This window comes from Coloeus monedula (assembly GCF_965178545.1).
Source record: "Coloeus monedula genome assembly, chromosome: 1".
Taxonomy (NCBI): Eukaryota; Metazoa; Chordata; class Aves; order Passeriformes; family Corvidae; genus Coloeus; species Coloeus monedula.
Window position 1 is genome coordinate 55415114 of NC_138781.1, and position 24613 is coordinate 55439726.

Sequence of the window (24613 nt, forward strand, 5' to 3'; positions counted from 1 at the left end):
TGTCGGACTGAGCAGATGTCAGAAATACAAGGTCTCAGGAAACACAGCTGGACTTACTACATGTATGAGACATTTTCTTTCGGCAGGTAGAAGACCTTCTGATTTGTGTTTTGTACCAATCTGAAAAATCAATGAAAAGTGCTATGAACATAAGGCAGTTCCGTATAGAAGGATACAGGCTCAGGCTAAGAGCATTGAGTTCCAGTGTTTTTCTTTGTATCGCTTTGCTGTGTTTGCAGCTGGATTCCTACTCTCCATATCAGGGAACTCCACGCTTCGCCAAACAACAGAAATAAACGCCAGGAGTGAATTTGGGACTTGGTATCTAGGAAGGATGGCTTTGCCAACCTTGAGTGACTGGTGCTGTGTGATCCTGTATTTAGAAGATTTTGGGGCGCTTGAGTGTCAGGGGAGGACAGAGGGTTTTGTTATGATTACCCTACAGTTTTGACTTAAAGTTGTAATTTCAGAAATAAGATCAAAAACATGAAACCAGTCTGGGACCAGTTTATTGCTGTTGATTGCTACACTGAGACAGGAATGAAGAATGGATGGGAGGAGGATGTCGAGAGCAGCACAATGGCAAGTCAACGTGCACCACATTCAGAAGCACGGGCATGGTAACCCCAGAACAGCTGATGTGTGTGCCAGCAAGCCCAGCTCGGGCTGAGCTGGGGTGCAGGTCCCCTAACCGCAGAACCGATCTACTGCATGTGATGCCGCAGCCCCCAAACTGGTGAAAAGTGTTAAAGGAGCTTGGACCTGGGAGTGACTGACTTGGTGGAAACTTCTAGGGGAATAAGTAGGTGCCTAAGGTTCTCCGGCCGTACAAGGGGACTTGTGCCAGTAGTGCTTCAGCTGTGCTTCTAGAAATCATCGTCCCCATTATCTCTCCTGATGTGTTTTATTATCTAGAAGAATTGCCACATCTCCAGGAGACAACGCTACCCGCCCTGCGGGGTCCCTACAGCCGCCTCCCCAGGGGCCGGGGGCGGTCGGAGCTGGGGGGGGCCCGCGGCTCACCTGAGGCGGCGGCGGTGGCCACGCCTCTCCCTGCTGTGTCTTTAAAGCCCTCCTCCTCCTCTTCCTCCTCCTCTCCATCCCTCCATCCTTGCCTTGCCGCTGCCGCTCGTAGCCACCGGGCTCTGCCTCGCCCGCCTTCTCTCCCCACCCTCCCTATCCCCGCTGCCAGCCATGGCCGACATGAAGACTGGCCTCTTCGCCAAAAACGTCCAGAAACGCCTCAACCGCGCCCAGGAGAAGGTGCGCTCCGGGGCGGGGGAACCGCTGGGAAGGGGCGGAGGGGGAAGAAGGGTGCGGCGGCGGTGCCCGGGGTCCGCGAGAGGATGCGGCTCCGCTCGCGTCCAGCGCCCGCCGCTGCGGCTTCCCCTCTCCTTGCCCGTGGGGGCGCTGGGCCGGGGCCGGGGCCGGGGCCGGCGGTGTTATTACGTAACTGACCCATTTCACCGCGCCCGCGCTGCCCCTGCGCCCCGCCGGCCACTCGCCCCCCGCGGGGATGCGGCGCTGCGGGTGCTGGCGGCGGCTGCCGCAGGCCCGAACCGGCCGCCGCTCCCTCGCCCTTGAGGCGGCGCGGGGCTGCCCGCGGGAGTGGCACCGCACCGCACCGCGGGCGGGGAAGCGCGGGCTCGGTTCGCCTCGCTTCACCGCCCGCCGCCAGCCCTCCTAAGAGGATTGCCTTTCCTTTAATACCCGCGCCGGCTCATCCCCGGCTGCGGCGATCCGCCTTGCTGCAGCCGCGGCGTGACAGGCACCGCTGCGTGTGATGACGGGAGCCCGCGGGGGCCGGGGTGCTGGCGCGGCCCGCTGCTTCCTCAGCGGCTGCTGAGGTTCTGGGGAGCTTCTCGGGATGTCGTGAGGCTGGTCGAAATGTTCTGCAGCTGACAGCGTGTACTGCTTTGGAAAGTCGGTACCGATTTTAGCCTGGAAATGAACAACGGGAGAAGTCCGGGAGAATTTGCAGGAGTTTCTGACCAAAGACGAGAGCCTTTATTGGCCACTGTTTGTTTTGTTCATCTTCATTAATGAAAGCTGATAGCTGTATAAATGTTCTGCACAAATAGCTCCTGTGAAGCCGGGAGAAGAAGTCCGGGAGAATTTGCAGGAGTTTCTGACCAAAGACGAGAGCCTTTATTGGCCACTGTTTGTTTTGTTCATCTTCATTAATGAAAGCTGATAGCTGTATAAATGTTCTGCACAAATAGCTCCTGTGAAGCTGTTGGGTGTCTCAAAACAGGATCATAGATACAGATATTAGGCCCAGCAGAAAAGCACTTGTCTATGACTGTATATAGCAGCCATGTCTGCTGTTAGTACAGTTTGCAATAAAGCTGTTCCCAGCATGAATTTTGCAGACATAGTTGTTAGTAAGTGTTGCGAGTCATCCCTTTTGAGAGCTAATAAAGCCTTTATACTCCTCTAGCACATATCCTATATTGCTATGTACTTTGGTAATAGGGCTCTGGAGAATTAAGAGAGATTATTTTATGAGCATATTTCTTATATTTCATTGCCTATAAATCCTCACTTTCTTTTTGGTCACACATTGAATTCTGTGGAGCTCCAGTGGCATAAAAAATGCAACAATTAATATGTACAAAAGTCATACATAATTGTGTTATTATTTAAGAATCTAATAGTTGAGGCTGTCACAGACTAGTGATTAATTTTCCCATTCAAATACTCCTGTATAGCTCACCAGGTTATAAAGTACTGGACTTCTCAACACCAAAGTCATGATGCATTTCCATTCTTGCAGGCTTGGACTGCAACTGCTTTCAAGTAAAACACATACACACTCTTTAGTAGTTCGAAGAGATCTGATGATTTTATGGTGTGAGTTGACTTGAGTTGGTAGTTGGAGTAGAAGCCTAAAAATATTGTTTGTTTCCTTGTGTCTTTGTCAGTTATGATTAACCATCTGGAAAAGCACTGGTGCAAGTCTTAATCACATTTACTGCTTCAGGCTGTGTCTGTTCCAATGTGGGGGTCCTGCTCACAGAAATGTGTGCGCATACCAGGTAGAACACCTTAATGTGAGTACCTGAGGTACCCTGTATCTCTCAAAGACTGCTCATGCACCAGCCCCAGGACAGGTACCTTGATCCTGATGGGTGCCTTGGGTGCAAATCGAAGATGCTGTTGGGCTCTGATAGATGGTCTGCTCTACCTCCACTTTGGTGATCGACCATGCTAACAAGGGGAGAATTTGTCTGGTTTGATCTTCATGTATTGCAGTTAGGCATCTGGCAATTTTGGCTTCTTTATAGTATCTGTGGTGGTAATTTCTTATGTCAGTGGTCTAAAAGTTAGTTATTTACAAGATGTTAGTGGCCTTACACAGAGTAGGTTGTAGTACCAGTGGTCGGACACAGAGCAGGGCACAGGATCATGTAGCTCTGTATCCATGCCTCCTCCTTCCTGGCACATGTATTGTTATTGCATGAGCTGTGCATGTGTACTCTTTCATGTCTACATGTCTGGTTATCTTTGAGTTCCTTTCTGTCTATACAACAAAAACTCCTTCATTATTTTTGCTAAAACTTTACTCAAAAAAAAAAAGGTTCCCAAATGGGAATGATTGAGTTTTGTTTATTTGTTTTGAGTACTTGATGACAACAAGTAAATTTTATTGAGGAGATGAAAATGTATGATTTGTCTGATTCTTGATGGTGTGAATAGGATGGCATTGTGACAGGTGTGTAATATCACACTGGCTTAAAGAGATTTTAAATACACTGACTTGTTTTTATCTTGATGCTTCTATCGGATTTGTGCACCTTCAGTTTACTGACTGTGTCCTTATAGATCAATGTTTTTATAAAGCATTTTCACATCATTTTCTATTATTTATTGAAGCAACATATGTATTAAAAACATGGAGTGGCTCTAAGACATAGACCTTCATTTTGGATTTCAGTAAAGCTTTTGATACTGTCTCTCACAGGATCCTGCTGGATGGAATGTCCAGCCCACAGGTGGATAAACACAGCATGCAGTGGATGAGCAAGTGGCTCATGGGTTGGCATCAAAGTGTTTCAGTGAGTGGGGTGACAGACTGGTGAGCTCTCACTAGTGGGGTTCTACATGGCTTCATCCTCAGCCCAGTGCTCTTCAGCATCTTCACAAATTACTTGGATGCAGGACTGTAAGGGATACTAAGAAAGTTCACAGATAATAGAAAACTGGGAGGAGCTGTTGACTCTGTTGAAAGCAGAGAGGGCCTGAAGAGAGACCTTGACGAATCAAAGGGCTGGGCAATCACCAACCATATGAAGTTCAGCAAGAGAAAGTGCCAGATTCTGCACTTGGGATGGGACAACCCTGGATGTACAGACAGACAGACTGGGGAACAAGATGCTGGAGAGCAGCACCACAGAAAGGGACCTGGGGGTCCTGGCTGACAAAAAGTTAAATGTGAGTCAGCAGTGCCCACACAGCCAGGAGGGCCAACCATGTCCTGGGTGCATCAGGCACAGTATCGGCAGCCAGGCAAGGGAGGGGATTGTTCCGCTCTGCTCTGCACTGGTGCAGCTTCACCTCGAGTCCTGTGTGCAGTTTGGGTGCCACAATATAAGAAAAATATTAAGCTATTATAGAGCACTCTAAAAGAGAGTTAACAAAGGTCATGAAGGGCCTTGAGGGGAAGCTTTGAGTATGAGGAGTGGCTGAGGTCACTTGGTCTCCTCAGCCTGGAGAAGAGACTGAGGGGAGACCTTATAGCAGTCTACAACTTATTCATAAGGGGAAGAAGGGTAGACACTGATCTTTTCTCTGTTGTGCCCAGTGACAGGACCCGAGGGAATGGCCTGAAGTTGTGTCAGGGGAGTTTAGGTTGGATATTAGAAAAAGGTTCTTCCCCAGAGGGTGGTGGTTGGGCACTGGAACAGGCTACCCAGGGAAGCGATCACAGCACCAAGCCTGACAGAGTCCAAGAAGCATTTGGACAATGCTCTTGGGTTCATGGTGTGACTCTTGGGGATGGTCCTGTGCAGGGCTGAGAGTTGGACTCAGTGATTGTTGTGGGTCCCATCCAACTCAGTTTATTCTGTGATTCTCTGATTAATTTATGGAAAATATTTTTCTAATGATGTTATCATTATCTTCAGTTCCTTGCTGTCTAGGAGAAATTTTAGTTGTACAGTGTAGGTAGTGTGTGTGTCTTGGCACTATTTCTATGACAAAAGCTAAATAACCAGAAAATCTCATATTGGGCAAATCTCTGTCTTGCGTTAGAAGTGTTAAATCTGAGAGTTATATGGAAATAATAATTGGACACTCTATTTTTCACATCATCCAGGTGATGGTGCTTTATGTGGTACCACGTGCCCTGGCACCCTGATTTTGAAACAATGAATGTGCCATCTATTAAAATACTCTGGTCATCACATTTCTTCAGTGATTTTTGCCCCAAAATGCAGGAAGTATGGACATGCTGAGCCTGCAGTATCTGTTAAAATCTGCCAAAAGTCAGCTGAAGAATCTGGATTAAAGTTTTAAAAAGACCAGATTGATTTAGGAGACTACATCCCAGCCATAAAAGTTAATGAAATGCCAATGTGTTTAAAATGAAACCAGAACAGATGTTTTGGTAGCCAAGGCTGACTGAGTCAGTTCTAAGGACAAGATTACTTGAATGAAAAGGCTGAATTTGTATCCACAGGTTTATCTGGAAAATTCTGTTTAAGCTGATAACCCAATGTATAACACTTGTTATCTCCTTGTCCTCTCTCCTATAACCCAACAACTCTAGTTGAATAGGATAGTGCAGCTGGAAGAGACCTACAATGACCATCTAGTCCCACTGACTGACCACTTCAGGGCTGACCAAAGTTAAAGCATGGCTTTAAGGGTACTGTCCAAATGCCTCTTCAACACTGAGTGGCATGGCTGGGGGATGCATCAGCCACCTCTCCAGGAAGCCTATTCCAGGTTTTGGCCACCCTCTGGGTAAGGAAGTGTTTCCTCCTGTCAAGTCTGAACTTCCCCTGATGGGCACAACTTTGAACTATTCCCCATGTGTCCTGGCACTGGGAGAGGACGAAGAGCTCAGCACCTCCCTCACCGCTTCCCCTCCTCAGGAAGCTGTAGAGAGCAGTGAGGTCACCCCTCAGCCTCATCCTATCCAGACCAGACAAGCCCAGTGCCCTCAGCTGCTTCCCAGAGCACATTCCTGCCAGCCCCTTCCCCTGCTTTGGTGCCTTTCTCAGGACACGTTCAAGTACCTTCACATCCTTTTTAAATGGTGGGCCCAGAACTGCACACAGTGCTCGAGGTGAGGCTGTGCCAGTGCTGAATTCAGCAGGATAATCCCCTCTCTTGGCTGGCTGGCAATGCTGTGTTTGATGCGTCCCAGGATGAGGTTTGCTCTCCTGGCTACCAGGGCACACACACTGCTGATCCCATTGAGCTTCCTGCCAACCAGCACTCCCAAACCCCTTTCTGCAGGGCTGCTCTCCAGCCACTCCTCTCCCAGTTCAGACTCGTATCTGGAATTACTCCATCCCAGGTGCAGAATCCAGCATTTGGTTGGTCTTGCTCAGCTTCATGTCATTGGTGACTGCTCCAGTCAATCCAGATCTCTCTGCAAGGCAAAGCCTCGTGTCCCATGGGAGAGTCAGCAGCACTTCCCAGTTTGGTATCATCACCAAACTATCCGTGCATTCAACTGCAGCCTCCAGATCACTGATAAAGTGATGGAACAGAGCTGCCTCTAGAACTGATGAGCCCTGAGGAACACCACTGGTAACTGGTCACCAGCCAGATGTCCTGTCGGCTGCAACAATTTGAGCCCTGCTCTTCAACCAATTCTTCACCCAGCACACTGTATACCTACTCATTCCACTGTTGGACAACTTGCCTGGAAGGAGGCTTTGAGGGACAGTATCAAAAGCCTTTCTAAACCCCAGAAAAACTACATCCACTGTCTTCCCTTAATCCAGGCAGGTGACCTTATTGTACAACGTTATTTAATTAAGCAGGACTTTCCCTTTGTGAACCCATGTTGATGTGTCTGATGACTGCATTATTTTTCACATCTTTTAGTAGAACCCAGCATGACTTTCTCCATATTTTTTTCCAGGTACTGAGGTTAGGCTAACAGGTCTGTAGTTTCCTTGGTCTTCTCTCTTGCCTTTCTTGTAAACTGGTGTAACATGGGCTAATTTCTAGTTGGTGGGGCCTCCTAAGACCTTTTGTAGATCATTGAGAGTTGTCCTGTTGTAATGTCTGCTACAGTTACCCACAGTACTCTGGGGTGAATCCCATCAGGCCCAATGGACTTATTAATATTCAGCTGATAACAATTGGTCCCTTTCAATTTCAATGTCCATAAATGGAAAGTGTTCCTGCAGTCATTGTCCTCTGAGAATTGGACAACCCAATGTAGCAATATGGACATTAGTTCCATCACAGAGAGGAGACAGCTCTTATGGGTGGTCTCTGCGCTACAGGGTTGGTTTCTTCCATGACCTGAGAGAAAAGTAGCAGCATGAGGTTCTTGGAAGCCAAGTGGCACAGAATGTGTCAGGGGAGCTCAGCAGCTGTGCCCAGTAGACGACAACTGAGGGCTGGGACAGCACTCCAGAGGCCTTCCTCCAAAGGATGCTGGGCGGAGGGGTGGTGGCTGGTCTGTGGCAGGCAGGGCTGTGTATGGGGGACCCCATCACCCTCATGTCACAGTGTCACCACCCTGCAGTGCAGCAGTGCCTTGGGGGGGGCGGGGGGGAGGGCAGGACAAAAGGGAGCATCTTCCCACGTCCTACTGTCAAAGCTGGCCTGGAGCCAGCCCACAGACATCCAAAAGGAAGTCCTTGAGGAGACAGTGGAATTACTTGGAGGAGGCTAAGGGAGGAACACTGGAGGCAAGGCCAACTGCCAGTAGTACTCAGCCTTTGGGAAACATATGCAAGCCCATCAGCGGAGAAGAACCGCCAAGACCTGGAGGTGCCTGAGGCTGTCTGGCCTTTTCAGCTGGATAGCACTAGTAAGTTCAAGTGAACACCTTCTTGAGGAGCATTGCATGGCCCTGTCCTCAGCCCCTTGTGGAGCCAGGGGCAGCTGCTATAAGAAATGGGATGCAGAGATGTTGTCAGGCATCCACTGGTGCCAGGATTCTTAACCCTCAGGCTTCTCAGGCCGAGGACATTTAGCCACTTTTGGAAGCCCCTGAGATAGCTCCAGATTGAGGGAGAATAGGTCTTAGGCATATCCTGAAGACAAAACCAGACTGTGGGATGAGGAGTGAGGCCTTGCTCACATGCTTAGGGAATAGCTGATTATCAGCAATGGCATCAGGAGGGAATTTTCGCTCAGGGCAGATTGGAACTGGTTCATGGGGGGAAGGGGATGGGGTGGGGTTGCTTTCTTCTGCAGCACTGAGCATGACCACTGTTCACAGCTCCTTCAGGCCCTTCTGGCTGGGTTGCTGCCTGCTGCTCATGCCCCATGAAGCTAGCCTTTCATGCCCTGCACTGGGCAGGAAGCTTTCCAGACTCTCAGGGTGGGCCCCAAGGGTGGCCTGGGGGTTGCTTCTTGTCCTCCATAGCACTGGGCACAGCCCCTTGTCAGGGTTCCTCTGGGCCCCTGCGGCTCCTTTCTTGGCTGCTGCCCTCACACCTCCAAGGCACCAGTCATGCCCTGGCTCTCTCTGGCTCTCTTGCCCACTGCAAGTTTGGAGTGGGGCTGAGCTCTGCTCTTCCCTTGGCTCCATTTCCTATGGGGTTCTTGCATCCATCCAGAGCTGCCTTTTTCTGTTCTCCTGCCTGCAACACAAGCACAGGACAGACATGAGAGTGTTTTTCATGCATCCCTGGCCTGGGAGCACAGCAATGAAGCAAATCTTGGAAGGCAAAAAGTGTGTTTGTAATTGATATGTGTTACACTTTGGAACATATCCATGGTAGTACACACCTTTTGTGTTGTTGCTTCTGATTCTCATTCTTCATGTTCTTACCCTCCAGGAGACAGGACCTGCTGGGCCTGTATTCCTGCTGCTGCATTCCGTAGCTCTGTCACTTGCCTTTTCCAGACTACAAAGGATTTTTCAAGCTAAACTGAAGAACACATCAGCCTGCTCCTGGCTACACATGCACATTGTGGTAGTGGTTGTGAGCATCAGTTCTGAAACTGATTCAGAAAAACAAACATTAAAATAATATCCTATTTCCAGTTGTAAATTGTGTATCATGTGTTCTTGAATGTGTTTTTGGATCAAAAACTCCCTGGAACTTCACACAAATAGCAGTCTCATCATTATTTGGCTCATGGTGAGTGCAGGGAATAGAATAGAACAGAGCAGTTATGCCATGTTAAACCCAGAGCGCTGGGTTCGACCCAGGTCTGAGGGCTCCACACCAGAGAGCAGCTCTGCAGTGCAGGTCCCAGGCCCACCCAGGAGAACGGAACAGAGATGGGCACACCTACAGCAGGGCTCAGGCAGGGACTGAAGGTCCCAGGCAGAGCTGGGACACCTCCCCTGGGCCCTTGGCAGGAGATGGTGGGGGTGTGGGTCCCAGGAGAGGCCAGTCCCAGCCACTGAGGCCTGTGAGCACCCCCATGTCCTGGCAGGACTAGACTTCAGTGCTCATGTGCTCTTCTTCCGACACTGGTGGTTGGACACTTTGGAGACAGACTATTGGGCCAGATGGACCTTCCCTGTGAGATTGTGCTGCTGTTCTCAGGCTCTTGTGGTTTTAGTATGTTTTTGTGAGGGAAACAGCTCAGGCAATTCTAAAAATGAGTACAAAAAAAGGAAAAACAATCCACCAGAAGATCAACAAGTACTGTTCAATTCTTGAGATGTCTGCAACCATTTAGATGAGAAGCACATCCTTCACCTGACTGAAGGCTTGATCTTTGAGCCTTGCTAGTGTCATTGATGTGGTGTTTTGCCATCCTGTGAAAACCTATCTTAGCTGAACACTGATGAGTTTAAAAAAAACACATCACACTCTGTTGTGTGCATCATCTTGAGATGATCCACAGCTCTCACCCCCCTCATACGGTACATACCTCCTTCCCACAAGGTGACAGAACCAGTGCCTAGGCTGGGAGATGGTTCTGGATATTCAGTGCCTTCTGCTAGTGCAGGGCTGGGAAGATTTGTCTTCAGAGATTTCCCCAGTGTGTTTTGGTAGGGAAAGTAGCAGCTAGGAGAAAATAGATTTGAGTAGAATAAAATAGTTCCGTTTAAACAGACCTACAATAACCATCCAGTCCCACCACCTTACCACTTCAGGGCTGACCAAAAGTAAAAGCATGGCTTTAAGGGCACTGTCCTAATGCCTTTTCAACACTGGTAGACATGGGTTCACTGACCACCTCTCATTGACCCTCTCATAATAAATCCAGCTGGTGCTGTCACAACACTTCCAAAATTCGGTTGCAGTAAGGTTTGTTCCTGGGCATTTCTTATGTAGCTTCTGAAAATCCAGATAATGTGTTTTTTGATGTTTAATTTCTAAGTAATATATGTGGTTTCATCTGAAAGTTAAACCAGTACATACTCCAGTTTATGGGAACTTTGAAGGTATAACAAGGGTTTAAAATGTTGTAAAGGAGGAGATTGTATGAAAGGAAACAGTGAACTTTCATCTGGAAGAGAATTTGTGGTTCTGTACAAGTTCTGTTCTGTAACTGATAATGTCTGCTCTGAGGCAGGAGACTAGTATGTGCAAGAATATACTTGTGAAAGGCATGTTACATATATTACCGCTGTGCTGACCTGCTTGCAATGTGATGACATGGTTCTAGCAGCCTTGGGTTCATAACAGCAAACTCCTGTCTAATGATTTAAAATGTTGGCCCCACAGATATTACAAAATCTATTATATTGAAGTCATTACAGCATTATGACGTGCCTCAAAATTTGGGGATGTGCTGGCACAAGCACACACAGTAATGAGGTAACTTCACCTCTGAAGACCTAGTTCTTAATTTCTGAATTTATAAACAAAACCAATAATAAGTCAATAATTTCTCATGTGAATTGTATGCTGTAAACTACGCAGATGATATTTTTCTATCTTCAAGTTCAAGTGTAATGAAAAATTGAATTTCCTTTTTTGAAAGTTCTTTTTTTTTTTTAAATAGAAATTATAGAAAAGATGGAGTGCAAGTGGTTATCTGGCCCATTCTACTAAATGAAAGTGCAATCAACTGTACTTAAAATTATTCCTCAGGAATGGTTTTCTTGCCAGCCTTTTGAAGTCTGTAATGGTAATTTTGCAGCTTCCCTAAATTGATCTATACCTTTGCTTAGGTACCTCCAGTCAGAAAGTTCTCTTCTCTTAGAATGTAAATGTATTTTTTTGCAGTTCAAGTCTTTTGTTCCCTGTTCTAGCTTTCTTTTTTGTAGAAGAATGTGTTCTTTCTTCTTGCCTCAAAATTTAGAAGTGGTTTTCCTCTTTTGTCAGCATTCCCTCTATCTAACTGGACCCATCACATGACCCTCTCAATCAGTTGAAACAGTAGCTCTTATTAAAATATTAATTGCTTTCAATTATTTTAGTTTCCAATGTACAGGTTAAAAGGTAGACGTAGATTTTGGTTATCTGGGTGTGACACATGGAAGAAAGGGGAGAGAAAGCCCCCAAGGCTCCTTCCTATTAGGTTCTCATATGATATTTTCCCTGCTTTGTAAGGAAAGGTAATCTGTTTCTCCTGTTCCAGTCCACCGCCTATATGCAGTATTAACCATGATCTTGTAAGTTGCTACATAATACACTCTTCCTCACTTTCACTTAGTTTCCACAAGTCAAAGAAGTACTGATTCTTAAGTTTTATGGGGATCCATAGCTCTGTGTTCACTGGCCAAAGCATTATTATTATCAAGGTTGCCTCATCCTCAATTATTGCTTGACAGTTTCATCTTCTCTCTTTTATTCTTTCCCATTTCCTTTTTAGTTCTTTAGTATGGGTCCCTTCCTCTACTGTTCTCTCTACACATCACTTAAACTCTCTCTTAAAAATAAAACAAAATTTTAAAAAATCTATTACTAATTCATTGGTAGTAGTCTGGCCACCTTCTTCACTACATCTTGCCCCTCTAGCAGATCGTCTATCTGGCGTTGTTATATTGTCTAAGACTTAATGTTTGTGAGCCGAGGACTGCCCCATAGTAGTTGTCAGTGGTCTGCAGACACTCCACAGTGCATGCCACCTTCCTGTTGTGGCACCTCTAAGAGTGTGACTTTATAGGCACATAGAGGAGAAATGTTAGGGTGATGATAACCTGTGTATCTGGAAAATGCTGGAATTTCTGGTCTGGATTGATCAGCAGTGCCTGCCTCCTAGATTAGGATGTGCTGCTGGACTCTGGTGCAACCAGTTGTTGTAGATGGTGAGGGAGCAGTAGATGAGGGCAGGAAAGGAGAATAGACATTGCTTTTCACCTCACTGGCCCAAGTTTTATGTGCTGGCTAGGAGGAACAGTGAAGAAAACTGTCCAGCATCTGTCATAGCAGGGTATTTCAGTGGGGATAAATGGCAGAGAACAGCAGGCTAAGTATAAGGTGAGGGTCAGCATGGAGGGGAGAGCAGCATGCCTGTGCCCACCTTTCCTGCAACACACCTGTCCAGGCTGTGGGGAGTCCTCTCTTAGTGGCTTGCCAAGCCAGTGTGGGACGATAGACAGTATACTGACCTTGGGAGAAAACAAAAATAAAGGGTGAAAGATGCCCTTTAACACATTTTTTGCAGTTGCCTACATGAATAGGACCGTAGCACCCTGAATGCGCCTGAAGATGGCAGGGGGGTTTTTCACTTGCCTAAAATATATGCAGGGGGATTCACCCCCACAAAAACCCTGATCAGGCAGCAGTGACTGCCTGCTATGCCAGTTCTCTCACTCGCCTCAGGGACAGCAGTGTGTGGGGAGAAGGAGTAGAAGGTGGCTCTGCTGCTTCAGTACAGACGGCATTTTCCCTAGGGAGCGGTTGGTTTAGTTCATTGGGCTCTGCTGCAAACTCAGCTGCTCAGACCCTCCAATCCATAGTGGTTCAAGTGCTGGGTCACTCTTCCCTAAATGTTCTGTGGCATCAGCATCAGTGCTGTGCAACACTGAATCTTTGCTGTTCTCAAACACAAAATCATTTATTCCAGACTTGATGAATAGCTAGTTAGTCAGAATGATAAACCAGTGACCAACTTGGGAAAGCAATTGTGTCATGTGTGGCCATGTTGAGCCTCTGCTAATTGGAGTTTATTAATCTGTTTAAGAGGACATGGTAAAACTTAGGCTGCAGTAAAGACACATGTAACACATTTCTGCTTGTGCTATGAGAAAGCTAAGTAGGAAATAGCCTGTTCCTCTTCCTGGTTGCTTTACCTTTCTTTCTGTTGTCTCAATAATTATTCTTCATTATCTGTAGGACATTAGCACGTGACATTCTGCAGAATTGGGGACAAAACCAATTACAAGTGAAAAATTGTGTGGACAAGCACTTAGTTGGTAAAATTCTGTTTAGACAATTTCTCAGAATGTTGGCGGGGCAGTGGGAATGCTCAGAGGCCTTTCAGTGGGCAGGAGCACAAAAAAGTCAGGGACTGCACCACACTTCAAGGCTCTGGGCTCAGACTCCCAGTGCCCTGCTACTACTTTTTATTGTCGTGCCTTCTTTTTCTTACGACCTCCTTTCTGACAAAAAGCTTCTGCTTACTCCCAGATAAGATTCTCTGCTTTCTTCTCCATGTCTCTGTAGAAGATTAATTCCTTTGATGTTCTCTTAAAGTCTCAGCTTTCTCACTTTCTAACCCCATTTCTTTGTACCCACAATATTGCTGTATCTGTGGTTTGTAGCGATACAGAGGCCAGTGCTACAGTCTGTGAACTGCAGTCAATCCTCTTTATCTATAATATGAAAGAGGAGGGTATGTACATATGAGCCTGCACATGCTTGCACTGGCTTTCCTGCTTTTCCCAGGTTAAATTGAAAAACATATTAGGAGTAAGTTGATGTTTTATTTTTAATGAAGTAGAGGTTTGAGAAAATAAAAGTTGCTAAAGAATACAGATAATCTGAATTTCCTTTCTAGACTGTGATCCTTAGTAAGAATTTAGTTGTGTCTTTACAGAAGTATATGGGGTTTAGCAGTATATAGCAGAGGTAGGTGGTGGTCTGTAATGCCATGAGAACAGTTATTTATAGTCATGATTAATGCTTTATGTCTCACCAAAGCCCAGTTAAATGACCCACATGTACAAGGGTTAATACATATTTAGCATAGAGTAGGAGATGAAACACTGCATACAGAGAAGAAGCTTGATCAAATAAAGGCAATCCATTTTTTGTGGAGAATAATCAGTCTTTGAGATCTGAAAAATGACACTGATATTTCATATAAAATACATGTATTAGTTTTAGATTCAGGAAGTTGTTTAAAGACTTATTTGCATGCAGGACATGTAGAGGAATAAATTAAAATATTATATTCCTTTTAAACCTGTACAGATCTGTTGTAAACATAAGCTGTTGCTTATGTTTAAACTAGGCTTCCTGTTGTTCAACTTGCTATTGTAACCTAAATCCTTGTTAGTTTATGTGGGTGTTATCTTTTCACACTGGTATAGCCACTCTATGCAGTTCAAACGAACTTTTTAAGTAGAGAAGAGACACTGCTGAAATGGATCTGCTGAGAGCATGAAGTATGTTTTTCAAAATAATGTTGCCAGTAATTTTAACTATAGGACAAATTTTAGTCCTATAAAAACCATAAGGAATGGTTAATGAGGGCAATCAGGAAAGAATTTAATTGATTGCCTCATCTTTTTCAAATCTGTGCTAACCACATTCTTATCACAGAGGAGACAGAGGCTTGTGGTGAAAGGCAGAACACAGAGGAGACAGAAGCAAAATAAAAGATCATAGATATACTGGGGCCTGAAGAGAAGCGAGAGCATGACTCAGTCTAGAAGCAGGTTGGTCTGGGGCAGGTTTAGGCCAGGCATTCCCATGGCTTACCTTGCTCAGGAGAGAAACTCATCAGGAGAAAAGTGCACAGTAGTAACTGAAGACAGGCAAAGGGTGGTTGGCTGCTGCTACCACAGCATGGTCACTGCAGGACACATTCAGGAAATGGTAAAGGAGTGGATTCATTCTATGCAAAGCAGCAAGTGGAAAACAAGCACAACAGAATAAGGTCAATGTCCATGGTTAGCTGAAGGCCAAAAACACACTGTGCTTTTGGAGATGCAGTGTGAATTTGAAATATGGAACTTGGATTTAAAGAAATGTGGAAGACTAAAAGGGTAAGGAAATTTTTTTGATTTTAAAAAATAGCACAGACCTCCTTCTCTATTCTTCAGTGGTTTCTGGATTAATTAGTAAAGAAATGAATATACTCCTTATGAATGTGACAGTCTTGCAAACTGCCAAAATGTGATTTTTATTGATAGTACATCTCTAAACATTTAATTCTCAGCTGACATGTGCAGGCAGAGTTAGTATCAGGAAAGTTGTATCTTGATGTTTCTTAATCTTCCCTTTTCCTTCCTTATCTCTCTCTCTCTTCCTCTTCTTCTGTCATCCTTTCTTGCTGCTTGCTCTTTCCCTTTCTCTCTTGTACCTGTAACCAAACAAGTTGTTGTAGACATAACGACCAAAGCCCATTTAGAAAATGATTTGACTTCTGTTACTTGATAGGTGAACCCAGTTGCACACTTCAGATTTTTTAAAAATCAGTACTGAGCCTCCAAACGTTGTAGGCTATCGAAGAATACTGGATGTTCATTTTGTTTTATTTGTCTCCCGTTGTGCATGAGAGGAGGGACAGATGGTGCTGCTGGAACAGGGCTCTATTCCCTCAGGGTCTGCAAGGCTGACCAAGGTCCTCCCTGTGGGGGAGAAAGCTGGGAATAAAGTGACAGCGCTGAACATAGGCAGTGCTGAATATCTGGAGAAAAATTAAAAGACAGGGAAGGTGAAATGGAGAGCCAAGTTGTCGAGTAATTAAGACAGTAATTAGACAGGCACCATGAGAAGTGCAAGTGTGCAAGCTGAAGGAGCCGGCAAGGGCTACATTCATAGGCTTTGTTTTTATTGGGAGCTCCAGCTGAGTTCACAGGAACTTCACCCAGGTTGTAGCTTTAGGGTTAAGCCTAGTAGTGCTGTCACTCCAGATTCAGTGGGGTCAAGGTGCTGTTTGTACCCCAGGGCTTTTGAACTTACTCCTGCTCTCTACTCTTGTACTAAAAAAAAAATCCCTCATATGAGATTTGTGCTTCCAGGGTCTAAAAACCTTGTTTCAGAGAAGACAAACCTCACTAATATTTTGCAGAGCTGAACACAGTTTTATTCTTAACACCACCCTGGCATCATGTTTTCCTGTAGCATCAATCCAAGAACATATTTGTTGCAAGCATAGTGCTAGCGTCTTTTATACAAAGTTTCATATTAGTGTAGAAATAAACAGTAATTCAGAAGTTGGCTGAGAATCTACTTTGATTTGACAGCCAAGCTGAGAAGCAAATCAGGAAGAAATTCAGGCAACCTTTAGATGGCAAACACACACATGCCATTTGAATGGCATCGTAAGTCCTAAACAAGTCACTCCTTCAAAAGTCATGGTTTAGCACTTTCCATGGGAAGATGGAGAGGAACAAGCTCTATCAAATATGGTTCAAATATGGACTAAAAAATATTTTGGATCAAGAGCACATGTTTACTGCAGGATGAATTCAAACTTGAGTACAGTGTGTTTATCTCAGTGTTTCAACTTGGATCGTGCTGGTTTCTATAGTGAGGGCAGTTTTCTAAATGTCTGTTACAGCGGGGATTACTGTAACATGCATATATCAAACCAGGGGTCCCGTGGAAAAGAAGTATATATGGACAGATTCGTGGTAGATGTTTCAGGGAGGTTTATTTCTCCGGCCGCATAGCCGGGGCTCAGCTCAGGAACACCTCCAGTCACAGGACCCGAGGGTCCTTGGCCATACTGGGGAACACAAACCAACCAATGGGAAATGAGGCTGGCCAGGGGCAGGGAGACCCCGTGTCTCCCCCCCAGGGCCCATCTCCCAGGGCTCCATGGCAGGGGGGGAGACCCCAACATCTCACCCGTTTTATTTTAATAAAAGGAGAATGAAAACAACTGGATAAACATAACAAGAACAGTTTCAAGACAAAACAAGCCCCCCTCCTGAGTCTTTAAATGTCCAAACAGATTCTGTGGAACATCTTAGGGCTGACAGAAGGGAGACAGAACTCTCCGGACATGCTTTGTGGGGAAACTGAGGCAGGAGAGGGTTTAATTTCTTCCCTCCCTTTTTTCATCCCCCCCTCGGCATCGGAGAGGAATTGTAGGGAAATGGAATTGTATAGGTGTTGGGGTCCCTCCCCTGCCATGGAGCCCTGGGAGAGGGGCCCTGGGGGGGAGACACAGGGTTTCCCTGCCCCTGCTTAGATTAATTTCCCATTGGTTGTTTTGGGTTCCCTGATAATGCCAAGGACCCTTGGGTCCTGTGACTGCAGAGTTCCTGAGCTGAGCCCCGGCCATGCAGCTGGAGAAATAAACATCTCTGAAACATCTACCACGAATCTGTCCATATATACTTTGCTTCCACGGGACTCCTGGTTTGAAATATACTTGTTGCAGTAATCCCCGCTGTGACAAACTGGTGGAGGAATGCGAGCAAGATACCGATCCCTGAGGAAAATTCGTGAGTAAAATACCCACTCTAGACCTCTCTCTTCTCATCTTGGTTTGGATATTCTCTCTGGACGATGGAAGAATCATGGGAAATGGGGCTTTCTGAGCCACAGAAAGAAATGTACTTAGAAGTTAAAGGAATCCTTAAACAACAAAACAAAAAAGTTATGGAACCAGGAGACCTAGAACTTTTTTTTAACTGGCTTTTAAAAAATTTCTCCTATATTTCTCGAGAGTTACTTTTTGATATTGAACCTCCTGGATCTTGTCAGGGGTGTTTTTGGGACGAAATCTTGTGGGAAATGAAAGATCAAACAGAACATGTATTAGTGATCGAACCCTTGCGTGCATCCATGGTGGTCAGTGAAGCTATTCAGGAGCATTTATATGGTCCTATTAAAGCAAAGGATGGCCATAGTCCCGTGGCGGAGGTGACTGTGCTGGATGCGCCCGGCCCCCTCGGGAGCACGCGCCTTATCGCGGACCCCATCCCTGTCTCGGGGTCCCCGGCCATGAGGCTGTGAGTGAGGGAGCGATGCCGCAGGCGTCGTGGGCGCCATGGGCCACGAGCAGCCAGGAACCGGCATCAGCGTGGCAGCCCGCTCTGAGCACACGGCTCGGAGAGCCCTGTGGAGGGAGAAGGGCGGTTTCCACAGCGACACGAGAAGCCGCGCAGCGCAGCACTGAGCCGAAACAGGGTCGCTCTCAAAGCAGTGTGGAGTTGGCGGAGCGGAACCGCTCACAGGCCACAGAGCCAGCGGCGATGGCAACGCGGGGCCGCACAGAGCCCAGACACGCGCCGGAGCTGCGCCGCTCGGAGGGTGCGGAGCAGCCGCAATGCGGGGGCCCGGCTGAGACATCGGAGTCGGCGAGGCAGCGGCCATGCGGGACCAGCAGCCACGACAAACACGCAAGCACGTGATAGGAGAAGTTACAGCAACGAAAATCACAGGAACTGTGAAATGGTACAATGTGAGAAACAACTATGGATTTATAACACGAGATGATACAGGGAAAGATCTATTCATCCATAGAACTGCCATTAAAAGGAATAACCCTAAAAATTACCTGCAAAGTGTAGGAGATGGGGAAGTTGTGCAATTTGATATACTGCAAGGAAAGAAGGGTTTACAAGCAGCAAATGTTACTGGGCCTGGAGGTATTCCAGTCAAAGGCAGCTGTTATGCACAAAATTATAAACAATATCCATCTCAGCAATTTCCCTACTCACAGCCTACTTTCCCCTTTTACCCTATACCCAATATGAACCCTTTCCTAAGTTTACCCTATCCCCAGTTTATTCCTAATCCGTTTTTCACCCCATGGCTTCCCTATACAATTCCATTTCCCTACAATTCCTTTCCGATGCCGAGGGGGGGATGAAAAAAGGGAGGGAAGAAATTAAACCCTCTCCTGCCTCAGTTTCCCCACAAAGCATGTCCGGAGAGTTCTGTCTCCCTTCTGTCAGCCCTAAGATGTTCCACAGAATCTGTTTGGACATTTAAAGACTCAGGAGGGGGGCTTGTTTTGTCTTGAAACTGTTCTTGTTATGTTTATCCAGTTGTTTTCACTCTCCTTTTATTAAAATAAAACGGGTGAGATGTTGGGGTCCCTCCCCTGCCACGGAGCCCTGGGAGATGGGCCCTGGGGGGGAGACACGGGGTTTCCCTGCCCCTGGTCAGCTTCATTTCCCATTGGTTGTTTTGGGTTCCCTGATAACGCCAAGGACCCTCGGGTCCTGTGACTGGAGGTGTTCCTGAGCTGAGCCCTGGCCATGCAGCCGGAGAAATAAACCTCCCTGAAACATCTACCACGAATCTGTCCATATATACTTCTTTTCCACGGGACCCCTGGTTTGAAATATACTTGTTGCAGTAATCCCCGCTGCGACGTATAGGGAAGCCATCGGGTGAAAAATGGATTAGGAATAAACTGGGGATAGGGTAAACTTAGGAAAGGGTTCGTATTGGGTATAGGGTAAAAGGGGAAAGTAGGCTGCGGATAGGGAAGCTGCTGGGATGGATATTGTTTATAATTTTGTGCATAACAGCTGCCTTTGACTGGAATACCTCCAGGCCCAGTAACATTTGCTGCTTGTAAACCCTTCTTTCCTTGCAGTATATCAAATTGTACAACTTCCCCATCTCCTACACTTTGCAGGTAATTTTTAGGGTTATTCCTTTTAATGGCAGTTCTATGGATGAATAGATCTTTCCCTGTATCATCTCGTGTTATAAATCCGTAGTTGTTTCTCACATTGTACCATTTCACAGTTCCTGTGATTTTCGTTGCTGTAACTTCTCCTATCACGTGCTTGCGTGTTTGTCGTGGCTGCCAGTCCCCCGTGGCCGCTGCCTCGCCGACTCCGATGTCTCAGCCGGGCCCCCGCATTGCGGCTGCTCCTCGCCCTCCGAGCGGCGCAGCTCCGGCGCGTGTCTGGGCTCTGTGCGGCCCCGCGTTGCCATCGCCGCTGGCTCTGTGGCCTGTGAGCGGTTCCGCTCCGCCAACTCCACACTGCTTTGAGAGCGACCCTGTTTCGGCTCAGTGCTGCGCTGTGCGGCTTCTCGTGTCGCTGTGGAAACCGCCCTTCTCCCTCCACAGGGCTCTCCGAGCCGTGTGCTCAGAGTGGCCTGCCATGCCGATGCCCGGTTCCTTGCTGCTCGTGGCCCACGGCACCCGTGGTGCCTGCGGCATCGCTCCCTCACTCGCGGTCGAGCGGCCGGGAACCCCAAGACAGGGATGGGGTCTGTGGTAAGGCGCGCGCTCCCGAAGGGGCCGGGCGCATCCAGCACAGTCACCTCTGCCGGTACGGCTGCAGTCATGTGCTCCCGGGATGGCGGCCGCATGGTCTCGGCCACGGGATAAGTATGATCTTCTGCTTTAGGGGTAATGGGACCATTCAAATGCTCCTCAAGAGCTTCCCTGATTATAAGGTATGCATGGAAAGCTTCTCTTTGATCCCATACTTTATCCCAGATCTCGTCCCAGAAACACCCCTCACAAGATACAGGAGGTTCGATATCAAAAAGTAAGTCTCGAGAAATATTGGAGAACCTTTTGAAAAGCCAGATGAAAAAATGTTCTATATCTCCCGGTTGCATTACTTTTTTGTTTTGTTGTTCAAGGATTCCTTTAACTTCTAGATACATTTCTTTCTGTGGCTCAGAGAGCCCCATTTCCCACGATTCTTCCATCGTCCAGAGAGAATATCCAAGCCAAGATGAGAAGAGAGAGGTCTAGAGTGGGTATTTTACTCACGAATTTTCCTCAGGGATTGGTATCTTGCTCGCATTCCTCCACCAGTTTGTCGCAGCGGGGATTACTGTAACGCGCATATATCAAACCAGGGGTCCCGTGGAAAAGAAGTATATATGGACAGATTCGTGGTAGATGTTTCAGGGAGGTTTATTTCTCCAGCCGCATGGCCGGGGCTCTGCTCAGGAACACCTCCAGTCACAGGACCCGAGGGCCCTTGGCCACACCGGGGAACACGAACCAACCAATGGGAAATGAGGCTGGCCAGGGGCAGGGAAACCCCGTGTCTCCCCCCCCAGGGCCCATCTCCCAGGGCTCCATGGCAGGGGGGAGACCCCAACAAACGTCTATCTGGAAAAGAAATAAAATAACTGGACCCCATGAAAAAGGACGTTTTAAAGGAAGCATTGTGCAGTATTGAGATTGCTAAGTCACTTCTCTGAAGGCCCTGTTTTTGTGAGCAATAAATAATTTTTTTCTCTCTAGTATCCAATTTCCAATTTGTCTCAAAGCACTTATACCAATAGTGTTTTGCTAATGCCCATCAGTAGCTCATCCTACCAAAGGCTTACCATGAAATATGTGCTTAGTACTGGTGTTGGATTGCTCAGTAGCATCTGTTATCAGAAGTGTTGGTGGAATTTAAAGTAGTCATATCAACCTGACTCAGACTTTTCCCTTCTCTGACTCAAAGAAGGTTATTTTCTACATTCTTTTATACATAAAGATTCCTTACTTGCATATAAGCAGTCACCAATCAAGCAAATTTTATTACATATTAATGCATCTTAGAATTTTTTGCCCATTGAATGGATCTAAAAAAGAAGGCAGTGTGAAGTCAGTCTCAAGTGCCAAGCTTGCTATTCCTCCTTTCTCACTCTGAAGCTCAGGGTATTTTCAGTTCTTCAGAGAGGGTGTTATCTTTACATGTTGAACAATAAAACCCAAAACCACCTCTGGTGGATTGTGATGGATCTCTGTCTTTTTTTGTTAAGTCTTGGGAAAAAAAGTGAAAATAGTAAAGAGTTGGACAAAGGTTTCCTAAAAGTGTCACAAACTCATTTCTACTCTAGGAGATATATACCAAAAGGTTATGTATACATCTAAACCAGCTTTAGCTATACCAGTAGTGAACAGGATGTTTCCAATCACACCAAAATTACTTGCTGTGTTACTAAAAATTGTTAAAAGTGGAGTAAGTTTTGTGCAAGGTTTTTAGGTCTAGGACTTTCAAAAGAGCTCAGTTCCCACTGGCTTCCTCATTTAATTTCAGGTTGCTGGTAAATCAGTTCCTTATTCATGAACATGACTTTCTGTGCTGCTAGCACCTATTTAATTGTGGTTTAGAGGGTTTCCACCTTGTACCCTTCAGTTATCTAGAAATCATGACTCTGGGGAGACACAGAAAGTATGGGTTTAGGTTCCTCGGGGAAAGCATGCTCTGTTGTCTGCATCTCATCTCCATCCAGTGTCTCCCCTAGTGAAACAGAGGTTCTCTAAGCCTTCATTTGGTGTGGTCTCACCTGAAGGGTAGAAAATCCCATGCCTGAGCAGGTGTATATCTCTGTGCACTGCAGGAGAGAGGGTTTGCACTCATGTTCACCCAGATCTGCACCCTGAACACAGTTAGTCTGGTCTTTATGGTATTAGCAAAATAAGTTGTTGAGAGCACTTAATTTTCTTATCCCTAACCTAATGCTTTTGTGCACAAAGACTTTAGGGCCAGTCTAGTTTGATGCACAACAACAAAGTTGCTAACAGTTACAAATCAGGGACTTGTAAAAGTCGTACACTTGATACTGATACGTGGTCAGGCTGTGCATCCATTGAAGTGAAAGAGAGTAGTCATTTGAATCATTGAGAAACTTTAACTGAACACTGGTCTGTCAAGGGATGTTGGTTGCAATGGGAAGCTGGTAGACAAGCAATATATGGTTAAGATAAAAAGCCACTAGATAAGTTCCCTGCTTTTATCACATTTGCTTGAGGCTCTTTCTGTACTGAATGGGACATACACAGACTTTTCTTTGTAGGTCATCCCACAACAAAATTTAACTTCAATCTAAAGTTTTACTAAAACATTCCACATCCTCTACAATGACCTTTTCCATATTACTTACGTTCAAAGATAAAAAACAAAAATGTCTTTCACATAATTTTATGTCAATATGGAGAGTAAGCACACTCATGTTTAATATAAACTGAATGCAAACAGATGGTTGGATAACTGTTTGATGTTATGAGAATTAAAGAACTCAGCCTTAAAGCACTTATAATTTATTAAACAATGAAGAACCTGTGCATGATACCCACAAGACAGTGCTGATACAGGACTAAAGTGACAGAATGGTTAACAAGGGCCAGTGCCTCCATATAAGAATTTTATTTTTAGTGGGGCTAGACGTTTAAAATAAAAGAGAAAGTGTCTTTCCACATTCTAAAAAATAAGAAAGAGAGGACTGGTGGTTCAAATATGTATAAAAATCAGCACTGATGTGTTTGACATAAAATGTTCCATAGCTGTATTAGAAAAAAACGACAAAATTGTTGAGATTTACAATTAATATCTCATATTTTTCAGAAGAGTATGTCTGTTGTAGAACATCAAACCCAGTTACTCTTTATGTTATGTAAACCTAAACTATACTAAAGAGCATAATAATTTCAAAACCTTCTTTTTTTTTCTAAACCTAGATATGTGAGTGTGTATTGTTGCTTGGTCAATAACATCTGCAGTAGCTAATTTTACCAGAGACAGGAGAGAATGCCTGTACTCTCACCTGGAAATCTGACCAGTTGTTTGATGAGCATAGGAGTGATAGAGCTCTTCCTTCCTCACCCCTCAAAAGAAAAGGCAGTGGTTGATTTGTATTTGATAAATCAGGGGGATGAGCCTTCATTGACATGAGTGTTTGTGATTCATACTAATACCAAGAGGTATTTTACTCTATCAACAGTCTTATGGGGATATATGGAACTATGCAGATTATTCCCATGTAAATATAGCAGGAAGAAATGTGCAAAAAACAGTGTAAAACAGCTTTCCACTAAGGCTCCGTTTATTGCCTTTGCCTGTTTTTAATGATTTAAGTTGTTTCAATACAAAACCTGTTTTTAAAAAAAAGAATTCAGATCAGAGCCATGTATTGAGAAATGTCAATTACATCCATCATAGTATTTTAGGATTTATGCCTATTTCAAATTATGATGAACTTGACATCAATTGCTATAGTAGCAATATATTGCTTTTAGAGATCTGGTTCTACTCAGGCCAATTTTATTTACAGCAGGATGAGGCTCCACAGGTTAAATATAATCCAGTTCACTGTGCTAACACAAGACTTAATACTACTTATACTCTCTGTACTTGCTCTGCGTGGGACTTGATTTAAATTTTAGCTCATTGCATAGCTTTCTGCAAATCACACTTGTGCGTATAGGTATAGTAGTGTGCATACATACAATCTGAGGCAAGACGAATTTTTACTTTGACTATGTAAGAAGACATGTTGTGGCATCTTGAGCAGTTATAAGCTGGGGTTTCTCCTTGTTTTGAGAGAGTTTGCCTGGCTGTGCCAGCAGCAAATCTATTCTGGGATCATAAATTTCTTGGTTGACCTTCTCTGTTTCACCTACCCATAGCCTGTATAAATCAATACTTTTAATTTGCTGATACTTTGAATTTTGTAGC

General features: G+C 45.5%; 1 protein-coding gene across 1 annotated transcript in view; it reads left to right on the top strand.

Annotated features, from left to right (window-relative positions):
* Positions 1-1194: 1194 nt before the first annotated feature.
* The window catches only part of AMPH (amphiphysin), a gene marked incomplete at both ends in the record, with an annotated part of 130157 nt that continues 106738 nt past the window's right edge, over positions 1195-24613 (top strand). The window contains one exon of the mRNA XM_082278578.1: positions 1195-1263. Within this exon, the coding sequence (XP_082134704.1) occupies positions 1195-1263 (69 nt within the window). The remainder of the gene's footprint in view (positions 1264-24613) is intronic.